The following is a 12856-nucleotide window of genomic DNA, read 5'->3' as shown; positions in this document are numbered from 1 at the left end:
CCTTTGAGAAATCTGGCCAGTAGTTTTCACTGTAAAATGGGTAAGAGTGCACCTTTCACATAGCTCAGCTATCAGTTTTTGAAGATCCTTGAGATGCTGGATAATATGATTACTGTGTAAATAGTTTGGCACATATTTGAAAAGTAACCTGACAGTGCTCCGTTGCATTTTGCCAAAGCTATGACCACTATCCATGGCAAAAGTTGATTGCTGATGCAATCCTATCCCTTTTCAGGGACCAAGTGGAGCACAAAAAAGGTGAGAGGGGCTGCTTATGCTCACCTCCCCTTCACAAAGCTTTGGAGATAAGGACTAACTCCATTTTCTGTAATTACTTTGCTGGGATTTTATAAAAGCAAATGAGCTAAATCTAGGTAACTTTAAAAAGTTACTTCACACTGACTAGTTAAGATGCTGTGCTGTCTGTGTTGGTTTTGGTCTGTAGAGGAAAAGCTACATATAACAAACCAGATGTGTAAGCAGTGGTGTTCTTTTTTTTGTTGTTCTAGAAAGGAGACATTATAGATATCATCTGTAAAACCCCCATGGGCATATGGACAGGCATGCTGAACAACAAAGTAGGAAACTTCAAGTTCATTTATGTGGATATTATCTTGGAAGAGGAAGCTGCACCCAGAAAGATAAAGCCGCACAGAGGAAGCAAAAGGACCAAGCCTAAAACACTGCAAGAGCTCCTGGATTGTGTCCACCTGCAGGTCAGCCAACATGTTTCCCAGCTGTATTTGAAACATTTAATTTCTGTGTGCTCGGGTTTGGATGTCATTTACAGGCAGAAGCAGAAAGGCAGGTTTCAGCAGTTTTGATGTCAGCAAAGCAAAGCAGCTTTGTGTCTGTCTTTTACCTGATGTGAGTGGCTTACAGAACTGCATTTTACGACATCATTTGGTTAGGCTAAGAGACTCCATGCAAAGAGGTACAGTGGTGACTTGTCAAGTCACTGTAACCTGACCGCAGTTGTGTGCCTAAGCATAGGAGGTGTGTGACTGTGGACACCTCAGGGACAGGACTGCAGCCTGGCTCCAGTGCCAACATTTAGAATTTGGGTTTCTAATTTCTCGTGATCTTTAGGGAGCAATAGTCTTTTTGCACTATGCTCATGTTGCACCTCTCCCTCTCTGCAACCCTAGTTCTCAACTGAGTGTCAAAGCATAATTAGGTCATGATTTACAGGTAACATTTTTAATAACGGTTATTGCTTTGGCGCTGATGCAAACAATCCTTTCCCTGGAGTATGCGCAGAGTTTCATACTGCATCAACACACAGCTCAAGGGGAACCATGTGTGACACAGCAAGGCTGAGGGCTCCCTCAGCTTCTCACCCTCACTTATATCGAGGGGCTCCTTCTGTGCAAGGGCAGAGCACACCCCATCTCAGAGGCCCTCCTGGACCCAGAGCGGGAGGCACTCATGGTGTGACCCACAAAAGTCCAGACACTTGGCAGGTTAAATAATTTCTGCCAGAGCTCTGTCCTGGTCCAATTTGCTGCCGGACTCTTAGACAACTCAAACACAGATGCTGGGATGGCCAGGAGGACCCCCAGACATCTCCACCTCTGTCCTCTCTTGCTTTCCAGCTCTCATTTTATGACAAAGGCAGGTCAATCAGAGTGGAGAATGGAGCACATTTCAACCTTGACAAAAAAGTAAAAGATAAATTGTGCCTATTCCTCTACTAAACATAGTGCTTGTTTACATGAGAGGATTTGCTTTTTTCTTTCTGTAGGAATATGCCTCAACCCTCTTGCTAAATGGCTATGAAACTCTAGAGGACTTAAAGGATCTACAGGAGAGCCACCTGATCGAATTAAATATTTCAAACCCAGAAGACAGGGCAAGATTGTTATCAGCAATTGAAAATCTACAGGACTATGACAGTAAGTGTTTAAGCTTTGTTAAGACTCATGTGCAAGTTTTAACTGAAGAAACACATTTAAAGAAATAGTGATTCTCACACTGATGTGTTAAATTAATTTTCTTTTAAATATGAAACATGGAGTCAGATGGTTTACTTATTTGTTCAGACAGCAAACTACGTCTCTTCTAGATATGTATATGATTACTATACTAGCAACACATGAATGATTTAAAATTTCTTATTTATAGGTCCTACACGAGAGATTGGTAGCAACTATTGCTTAAGAACAACCCTATTTATGGTTGGGGACCCAACCCCCAGAGAGGTTAAGTGACTTCCCAAAAGTCACAAGGTCTGTGCAAGAACAGAAAATAAAACTCCCAAACTCTGCACTAGTATCTTAACCAAAATAGAGCTTATTTCAAATAGCTACAGTAAATAATTTTCTTTAAATTTTTTTAAGCAACATTCTGCAGAAGAATACATTTTTTCTTTCCTCACTTTATTCCATACTTAAATCCTTATCCAAATCAGTTTCTTTTGTAGGAAGTTTGGGGTTTTTTTAAATAAACATATACTAATAGCTGGTTTGCACTCTTCTCAAAATGAATCTGACTCAAGTTTCTGGTGAGCTTCTGAAAGCTGATCATAGGGTGTGTGTCTATGTATGTGTATGGATCACCATTATGTTTTCTTCACTTGTTCCTTTTACTGGGAGTGGAAAAGCTAGGACACAGAACAGAAAACACTGTTCTCATGATATTTTAATGATATTTCCAGCCTGACTTTTAATTTTAAATAAATTATGTCAAATTCCTAGAAACTACAGCTAAGCATCTACTTAATTAGACACTAAGCCAAAACAGATGTTTTCTTCTTCATTAATATTTGCTCATACTCATCCCTATGCTGAGCAGTCATTTCATCAAATGTGCACTTGCAATTGAGAAGCATCTGAAAGAAAAAAAAAGGAAAACTGGAAAAGCAATGTCTTCCTGGCATATTTTAATATCAGTTCTTGTCAGGTGTCCACTTTTATCTCCTCAGTAGGTAGGTAGCTTTCCAATTATCACTGCAGCACATGTACATATGTATGCACACATCTGTATGTACATATGTACCCTGTGTGCTTCAGTACATAAATATCTCTGGTTTTCTACGCATGTCTTTGGCAACCTCATCCATTCTGCTTTCCCTGCAGATCTTTTCTAATCTCCCTCCTTCTGTCTTTGCTGACCTTGTTTTTTACTGTATGTTTGGGCTTTTTCAGGAGCCCATTTGTACATGCGGTCTTTCCTGTTCTTAGTCAGCTTCCAGGGAAAGGTAAGGTCCTTGCAAACATGTTGGAGCAGTATTAAATGGGTTTTCTTTGCCCACCAGGTTCAGTAGTTCTTTCTGGTCTATAGTTTTGTAAGATGACAAGCTAGAACAGGACTCTTGAAGGGCTCTCTATGTAGATTGAAAGAGTGAATCCAGGAAATAAAGGGTTACATCTTCCAAGAATTGTATTGCAGGGATCTAGCTGGAAACCATCTGAAAAGACATTTGTTTGCCTAGTTTGCCCTTAAACTGAATATGGGTATATTTGTGTATACTTCTTGGTAACTAGCCTTTCTGCACCTTTTATTGTGTGTGTTTTTCTATATCAATATTTAACACACACACACACACAAAAATGCTAGATTGTAATTTTTCAGCTTTGTAACAGTGTGAAAAACAAAACCAAAACATAATGGTTTTTAAGAGACCACACGAGCATCAAACTATTCTGGAGTAGTGAGGATGTGGTTTACAATTTATATTTCTCGTGTAACAAAAAGCACAGCAAGCAGCCTTAGACACCTAACCTTTTTAGAAGATGACACCGAGTTTTTCTTTTTCTGAAGGTGTCTAAACACTTAATATTCTACATACACCTGTGCAAGGACCAAATCTAACAAGGTCCTTACATGTCCCATACACTGAAAATTAATAAATTTACCTTAATTATCCAAATAGGATTCTTCCTAGCTGGCAGCATGGGATTAAGTCAGTTCTCCAGGCAAAACAGTGTCCCTGATGTTATCTGTATGGTAGTCTAATAGTTTAAATTCTTGTAATGGTTCTGGAAATAATATTATTAAATCTTATAAAGTGGCCTATGCTTCAAAACCAGTGATGACACTGTAATCTTAGATCAAGAGAAGAAATGAATATTTCCTCTCATCCACTTTAGATAGGTATAGCCAATCTTTCTAGTATTCAAATTACATAGAATAATATTCCCAGAATTTATGAATACTCACAGGGACCAGAACCAAGACATCTTTATATAGCACATCTTCTGCAAGCATTCATTTAAGTCTAGTTATGTTTCATAAGACTCATGTATATTTTAAGATGAGCCATGCATAAATACTTTCCTGGTTTGGGTTACTGTCTTGAATCAGGACTGAATCAAATCTTTGCCTTGTCTGGTTGCCAAAGGTTCACAGCATTTGTCACGTGACTGGTAGGGACAGATCAGAATTTAACAACCTGCTCTAAAAAGGAAGATACTAAAGACTAAAATTGATAGAAGCTATCCGTTAAGTCGTTATAACGAAAGATGGGGAGTCAAGATGATCTTGAGGATAAGCTCAGCATGAGTCTGACTTCATCCAAATCATTTGACCTTTTTGTCCTTCTGTCAATCCGATTGGAAAATTAGGTTGAAAGAGCTGGGTGCTACTGTGAAAGTGAATTCTGCATCTGAACTGAACTTTCCTAGGTCAATATTTTTTTTTTCCTAAATGGGCATTACTCAGTCCAGCATAAATGATTTTTTAATTAAAATTGATTTTCTGCATTGCTTAGAAGTGAGCAGCATAATTACCCACAGCTACAAGGTAATCTGTTTACTGGCCAAGAGTATTCTAGATATAAGTTCAGCACTTTTCCAGGTAAAAGTTCACTCATTTTTTAAGCTTTGTGTGAAAATATACTAAGGCCATAGACCATATTTGCTGTTCTAAGCCCATCTTTCTCACAGAGTTTGGAAGACTTCCATGTCTTTGCATTACATTTGTGCTTCCATGAAGTACATGTTTGATTAATGGATGGAGTCTCAGGTATGGGCCAGAGTTGAAATGCAAGGGTTTCTGAGTTTTTGTGACTCTGCTATTATTCAGAAGAGCCAAGCGTACTGGAACATAGCTATACTTATTATATTCTACTATAAATGTTGTAAAACAAGATTTAATATTTCTTTAATGTGATATCTGATATTGTGAAATGTTTTTACAGGGCTTTTAATTTCCTTTTCTTTCCTTGGCTTTTTCTTGACATTTATTGTATGTTATACTAAGTGATTTCTTCATGCCGCATATTTGTGACTATATAATTCATGTTGCAGAATAAACAGTTATTGAGTTTTCTAACCAAAAGACGAGCAGCAATAGTTTCCATATTATATGCTTCTTAAAGCCATCCAAAATGTAGGATTTCTGGCAGTGAGAATTTTTTCATCTTACATTTGATCTAGACCTGAATGAATTTGAAAGGAAAAAAAATATCCTTCTTATACCAGGAACTAAAAAATAAGTTTTATTTAGCAAATGCTACCACATAGTGGTTCTTTAAGCAGATTTTGCTTTCTGGTACTGCAGTATCTTCTTCCTACATTTCCTGGGAGTCCAGGCCCAAATTCACCATCTTCAAGTACTTCAGGTAGCAAGGCTATCCTAGTACTGCAAGGTCTTGTAAGCTCCCCATGACCCTCCCCCCCTTCCCAGATCTCTTTTTAGATTTTCTATAAGTTGATCAGACCTATATATTTGGGACAAAATGATTGGTTTCCATGAATTCATGGCTGGGGAGGAAAAAAAAAAAGCCCTTTTTCATAACGTATTTCTTAATAGCTTTCCATTCTTCTCCCAGATGGCTTCTAGACAGGAGATGGATGTCTGTGCTTTTGTAGGATGCTATTTTTAAAGTGAAGCAGTTGCTGGATGGTTAATGAATAAAGTAATAAAAGAAGTTTGGAACTTTTTTCTTGACCGCTTCCCAGACAAATGTTTTTGTGTGTGTAAAATAGCCTTGATTCTCTTCTCACTTAGATGATGTAAGTCAAGAGGTTCATTCCTGATGTCCAATGGGTTACATTAGTCCGAAGCTATTCTGAGTTAAAGAAGAATTAGACTTTATTGGATATGTGCATACAGTTCATTTTATAGAAAAAAAAAGTTGCATATGTGCAATTTGGGGGATAATATTTTGCGCTTATCTCCCCAAAACCACTTCCTTAGCTTACTTTTCATATTTAAGTGCCAGATCATAGTCTAAATCCCACTGCCAGTACCAGATAAGGTTTGTTCCTTGTTTATTGTACTTGGACAGTGAGACAGTAGATAGCTGAGGGCACCAACTTTCATTTCTCAGTTGGATTCCTTACATGAGGACCTAGCATCAAGAGTATGATTTTACACTGGGCAGTCCCTTTAAGTATGTGGGATTACACAATATCATGACAAGGTCAAATTGTGCTCAAAGACAATCTTCCCTTTTGTACTGTGGTACAACTCATTGACCTGGACATAATATTTCCAGATTTCACAAGGAAACTCATCCTTGCATGAGTATTAGTATTTTTCACCTTTTTTCAGGCATATCTGTTTGCTTCCAGATTTTAGAGAAAAAAGAACCTTCTCATTTCTGTTTTCACCATAGACTCTCCTCTCACATCAGTACAGTATCCCTCCCAGAAAAGCTATGCCACTGACTTCAGTGAGTGAAATTTTTTAAGTTGTATGTCTGTAAATATCCACAACAGGTTTACTCCTTTGAGTCCCCAGAGTATTGCATGTATGTACAGAACCACTTCAGGTTTCTCTGCTTCTTTTTCAAGAAGTATCACCATTTACTGCTTCAAAATGATCCTTTCTGAGTCTGGCTGAGCTGGAATTGGTTTTCCCCTGTAGCATGCCTCATGGTGCTGTGTTTTATGTTGGGAGCTGTCAGGGTGTTGATAGCACACTGGTGTTGTGGCTACTGCTGAGTAGTGCTTACACAGCACCAAGGCTCTTTCCAACATTCCCCCCCAGAAGTGGGACAGGGTGGGCAAGGTCTTGGGAGGGGACACAACCAGGACAGCTGACCCAAACTGACCAAAGGGATATTCCAGACCATAGGACGTCTACTCAAGTATAAAGCTGGGAAAAAGGAGGAAGTGAGTGGGGTCACCCTTGGTCCTCCGGGGCAACCACTACGTGTATCGGAGCCCTGCTTCCTGAGAAGGGCCGACATCGCCTGTTCATGGGAAGTAGAGAATAAATCTGTTTTCTTTTTGCTTCTGTGTGTGGACCTTTGCTTCGCTTTTCTTATATTAAAACTGCTTTTGTTTTACCCACAAGGGTTGTTTTTTTCTATCTTATTTTCTTTCCCCTTTTTGCCCTGTTGAGAAAAAAAGGGGAAAGGGGGGGGAAGGGATAGAGCGACTTGGTGGGTACCTGGCATTTAGCCAAGGTCAAACCACCACAGATTCTTTGTGAGTTTTCATTTCATTTTAACACTTAGGTGGTCTAACTGGTACAGGCACTACAGGTTGATACATGGTCTTCACATGTACTTAGGAGGTCTAACTTCAGCCTTGAAGACACACTTTTTTGTATTTAATTGTTGTATGGTGCTGCTCAGTATGTCACCACTGCACCTTCCAGGAAGACACACAAGTGACTCAGCCTAAAGCATCGTGCTCCTACCCCAGTTCTCCTGGGCAAAACTCATGAAGGCAAACTCTCAGAGGGTACACTCATGAAGTATGGCTTGCTGCTGGGTGACCTTCTTTTTTTCCAAGACAAAATCCAAGCTTCCTGCCCCTCATCTGGTTTAAACCGACATAACCACACAGTTATGTCAGTGTGACCTCTGTACATTCTTGAGCTGAATTGCCTTAAACCTAAGCTTAAAGTGCTTTCCTAAACAGGACTTCAAACTCATTAAAAAAAGCTGTTGAAAGAAAAAAGGCATCTATCCCTCCATGTGTCATGCACATCTATGTCACTGAATAACAAATATTCATTTCAAAGATCTAAATAGCGAGGAAGATAAGTATGCATCACACATCTATTACCAAGGCTAAAGGCCTCACATTTTTTTCAGAAGTCTGAATATAATCCCATCGTCTAAAGTAGTATTAAAATATATGTGTCAAAATGATGCATATCTTGGACTCTTCTGGCCATATCATAGACAACAGTGACTGAAAGCTATTTATCTTGTATGAAACTGCTTTACTATAGAAAAATGATAGGACATCCATTTGTTGATAAGATAGTTATTTCTGATGATTCTGCAACATCTAACGGCAGTTTAATTTTATCAATTCCTGTTTCCTGTGCATTGTATCTTTCTTCTGATGTCTAAAAGATTAAGACAGCAAATTTACCTTTACTAATGTGGAACATGAACATGTACATGTTAGAGGAAGGAATGAAGTAGAACTGAAAGTAAGAGACAAAAGCTAAAATAAAAAAAGGCAAAAAAAGAGCACAGTTTCTTTTCTTGTGAAGCAATGTCTAAAGTTGTATGCTACATATATTTATAATACTCAGATCCTGTTCAAGTGGTTTAGTAGTTACTGCATAATATTTAAGGCTGCTTTAAATAGAGGAAAAGAAAAAAGTGCCAAAGTTTGCTTTCAGTCTTTTCTTCATAAATAGGGAGGGGGTTCAACTTTTTATGCTCAGAATGAAAAATAGAAAATATAATAATTTTACTGTCTCAAACACCTGAACATTTTTGGTTTTCAGTTTTTCATGTAAAAAAATCTTCTAGTGTTATGGAAGGAGACAGAAATTTTACATTTCTGTATGTTTTCTAAATAGAAATTTCTTATTCTCCTAACTGACCTAAATTCAGATTTTTAAAAAAATCTCAGTTCCAGGCTTGTCTCTGTCTTTTCCCCTGAAATGTACAAGGGAAAGATATCACTACAAAAGAATTTAGGATCTGTTTTTCACATAGGAACTACTCAGATTATCATAACTAGTTACAGGGCACTAATACACTCACTGAAACTGCATTTCCTATTTAATTCACTAGATACTTGCTCTTCTTTCCACTGTAAAACAAAGTGGATGGAGGTTCCTCTTTGACCTTGAAAATGTAAACAGGATTAACACTTTTTTAGGTCACTGCTTGCCAGAGCAGCAGATGATGCTAGAGAAGCTGATAAAAGTACCAGCAAGCAGCATTAGGCTGATGGAGGATTACAGTGGAGGGCAGGGGAGCCCTGCCTGCAGCCACGCAGGACGATTTCACCCATCCATGGGCTGAGCTCTGTCAGCCCACAGTGACCAAGACATGGGTCGTCTTGGTGCCGGTGGGATGGGTGCAAGGAGCTAATGACACAGTTTAGATAAGGCTTTACTGGGGCATCTGTTGTTATTTGTGCTAAACTACATCTGTTGTTACTAATAGCAGCAGTGATACCTTCACTGGTGTAATGCCTTTTGTAATTCCTTCCTGACTTAAATCAGAAATCAATTGGACCCTACGTGATCAAATATTTTCCCTGCAAAGAGAGATAACATTTGACATGACAAACTATGTTCTGTAAGGTGAGAAGGAGATCAAACAGTTACAGATATCAATTAAATCTGTTGAAAGGTGTACTCTTTCACACAAGTGCAATTAAGCATTAATTTGTTTGGGAACAAGGTGGGACTTCTATTCCTTGGAAAGTATTTAAAGTAATTTTTTTTTTTTAAATACATCAGGTTATGCCTATAACCTCAGGCTTAATGCAAAAATTACTAAATTGAGACTTTGGATTCTTGTCTTCAAAAATCAGATTAATTTATTAACTTAATTAGGCAATTGAAAGTTAGAAAATATTAAATAGAATTAATCTGTCCAAACAAATCTACTAGACTTCCATCAAGACCTAAAAATGTTTCTCAGTGTATCAAAATGCTTTGTGAAATAAGTTCATTGATATCTCACACAATGAAGAAAGGTACTGAACCTCCTGCTGTTTGATTTCAATATTTTCAGAGTGAAACATTTCCATTTTCCATTTCTAATTTATTCTTAGTTATACAACACAAGATTAAAAAAAAAAATAATCCAAATTTGACATGTTTCCCATTTTACCAAATCTTATAATTTACAACAATTGAAACAAATGTCAGTACAAATTTTCCTTGTAGAAATGTTATAATTCTGGGAGCTAAACTAGATTTAGATTTTGGAGAAGGATAAAATCCTTCATGTATTAGGACTTCCATTCTGCCTGGACTTGAATTGAGACAGTTTAAATCTGACTAAAGATTCTAAGATAATTAACCATGGAGTAACAAGTCAAGTGAAATAAGGAAACTTTCTTTGCAAAAACAAAAAGGTACTATTTCTCTGAAGGGCTAAAATCTGAGGTAAAACCATCTGTTTCCTGTGAGATTTGTTCCTCACATTTTGTTTGGAAAGCAAGCCACAGTTTGAAGTAAAAATACCGTTACAGGAGGGTGATAACAAAAAAAAATAAAGTAAGAAAGGGAAAGATTTTATATTTTATAGCTTGTTTTCTCAAGAAATTTACTGTGAGTAAACATCATGTATTTCACAACTAGAAAATACAAACACAAACTTCAACCACAAGATATATTAGATTCATGGTGTATAGGTATATTGTGTCTGCAAGGCACCAGCTTGCTGAGCTTTTTTTGAGAGGTCTGTCGGTATTGTCGCCGAGTGCAAACTTTTGAGTTTGAATGGATTAGTCATACAGCAGCTAAACAAGGACAAATTATTTGCAAGATAATTTTTTTCTACTTAGTTTTTGAACAGTGTTCAAAACCATACAGCAGGAATTAGGCATCTTAGCTTTCTCTGAGGTCTGTGCGTTTTAGAAAATAACCTTTTGGATATCAAGCTAAGCTTAGGAAGATTCCATGAGCCACCCACTCCCACTGAAAAGTCCAGTGCTCTAGAAAACCTGATTGCCACATCTTTATGCTGAGCACTTCTAAAGACCAGTGCATTATATATCACTACACAGTACACAGTGTAGGTAAAATGGTAGGGGTTACATTCAAAAGACACAACATCCATAATGTAGTGTGTTACAAACGAGATGTAGTAGGCTGCATGATTAGTTGCAAGAGCAGGCTCTGGAGTACATGAATGTGGAAGGGCAAAGCTGCCATCTCTCCTGTGGGCATGACGACCACGCATGGTGACTGTTGCACCTGTGGACAGCCTAAAGGACCTCACTCTAAAGGATGAGGCCAAAGTCTCCAGAATTCATCTCTGAACAACATACTGCAGGATCAAAGCCAACCTCAACATCAGCTTAGATGTAGTTATACTCATGCAATAATATTTTTAGTTCTTTGATGCTGAGGTTTCTGCTTCTGATATTGATCAAGTCATGTGTACATTACCAGCTCTGTTTCTACAGCTCTTCAAGATCAGTGTTACTATCTCAAACTCTTTCCCAGGATACTTATTTTGACAATATTTTTCTTTCTTTTTCTGTTCTTTCTAGTTGAACAACAGCAGAAAATTGAGGGTGGTCAGGAGATGCGGAGCTTAAGCCCTCACCACGGCTTTGACAAATCACAGTTAAATGACTGCCCAAGAGATTCTGGCTGTTACATCTCATCAGAAAATTCAGATAATGGTAAAGAAGAAGTAGACCCAGAAACCCTGTCTGACATGGTGCAGTCAGTAACAATCACTGAACCAAACTGATTCAGTCGTGCTGCTTTTCTGTAGATTTTCAGAAAAACCAATCAGATTTGCCAGGATGATGGCACAGAAGCGGAACACAAAATACTCTCAACATTGAAAATCTACTTCTGTCTGATGTATGACGGTCTAGACTATTTAATATGTAGGGACTTGATAGCTAAATGTTAGCTGATAATAAGAATATCTCATGCTTTTCTTTTCAATGAATCCACAGACATTTCACTGAAAAAGTTCATACATAACTATTTATAAATATTTGTACAGCAAATGTATTTTCTATAATAATAGAGAATTGTTTTAGGTAGTGGCACACAATCTGGACATGTTAATTTCTGGAACTGTCCAAAATGTAAATATTGTACATAATTATTTTAAAAATATATGGATTAATCACACTGTCTCTATTTTCAGATGTGTTTTGCTGATATTTGTATAGAAGGTATTTTCACTGATATATCATCATAATGAAAAGGTGGTTACATTCACATCCTACTTTGAAAAGTACCAAGCTAATTCTCATTAATATTAAAGCTGTTTCATGCCATTCTTCTCTAAAATGGGCTCTAAAGTAGACTATCATCTTCTATACTTTATCCTGGAGGTACAAAAGAACTGTAGTGTGAATCTGAATCAAGCTCTCTGTGTTCATTATCTTTGAGAGAATGTAGCCATCTGAACAGCTTATGCACTGGCAATTTCTTTATTGTTATTTTCACACCTGTTCTCATTCTTCCCAAGCACTATATAGAGAATGCAAGATTGGAGAAAAAAAAAAAATCAGTATTAGTGGTATGCTTTTATGTTCATGTTTTGTGAAGGTCTTGTTTTTTGTGCGTGGTGTGAAGTTTGTTAATAGAGTATTTGTTTGTATACAAAACTCAGAAGCTAATAAGGTTATTGTGCACTATTGTCTTTCATATGAAATTTTACTGTCATTTCCCAATATATTTTGCACTGGCATACACATTTTAACTGCCTGTCTTCTTTTAGAGTACTTCCTTCAACAATAAACAGAATCATGTTTGAGCCCTTTAAAAACTCCTTGATTTTTAATGTGGTCATTACATTTCAAAGACTGCTCTGTTTTAAAACTAACACAGTAAATGGCAACTCCACTGAGTATTTTTATCATGCATAATAATCTGTGTATCAAATCAATAGAGAAACTTTTTGCTCACTAATTAGTCACACAATTTTCATAATTTAAGGCATTTTACATTTATGTTAAAAATTTTCCACGTATTATTAACAGCTTAAAAGAAAATCAGCTTC

The 12856-nt window shown here is 37.3% G+C and overlaps 1 protein-coding gene across 7 annotated transcripts in view; it reads left to right on the top strand.

Annotated features, from left to right (window-relative positions):
• Positions 1 to 12625, top strand: part of SAMSN1 (SAM domain, SH3 domain and nuclear localization signals 1) — a 108166-nt gene extending 95541 nt beyond the window's left edge. For all 7 annotated transcript variants that reach the window (XM_074813629.1, XM_074813622.1, XM_074813635.1 and 4 more), the window contains 3 exons: positions 510 to 716; positions 1745 to 1895; positions 11379 to 12625. In XM_074813629.1, coding sequence (XP_074669730.1) covers positions 510 to 716; positions 1745 to 1895; positions 11379 to 11584 — 564 coding nt within the window. In that variant the 3' untranslated portion in view covers positions 11585 to 12625. The remainder of the gene's footprint in view (positions 1 to 509; positions 717 to 1744; positions 1896 to 11378) is intronic.
• The last annotated feature ends 231 nt before the right edge of the window (positions 12626 to 12856 follow it).

This window comes from Strix aluco, chromosome 2 (assembly GCF_031877795.1).
Source record: "Strix aluco isolate bStrAlu1 chromosome 2, bStrAlu1.hap1, whole genome shotgun sequence".
Taxonomy (NCBI): Eukaryota; Metazoa; Chordata; class Aves; order Strigiformes; family Strigidae; genus Strix; species Strix aluco.
The sequence above is the reverse complement of the archived record's forward strand: the minus strand, read 5'-3'. Positions and strand labels throughout refer to the sequence as shown.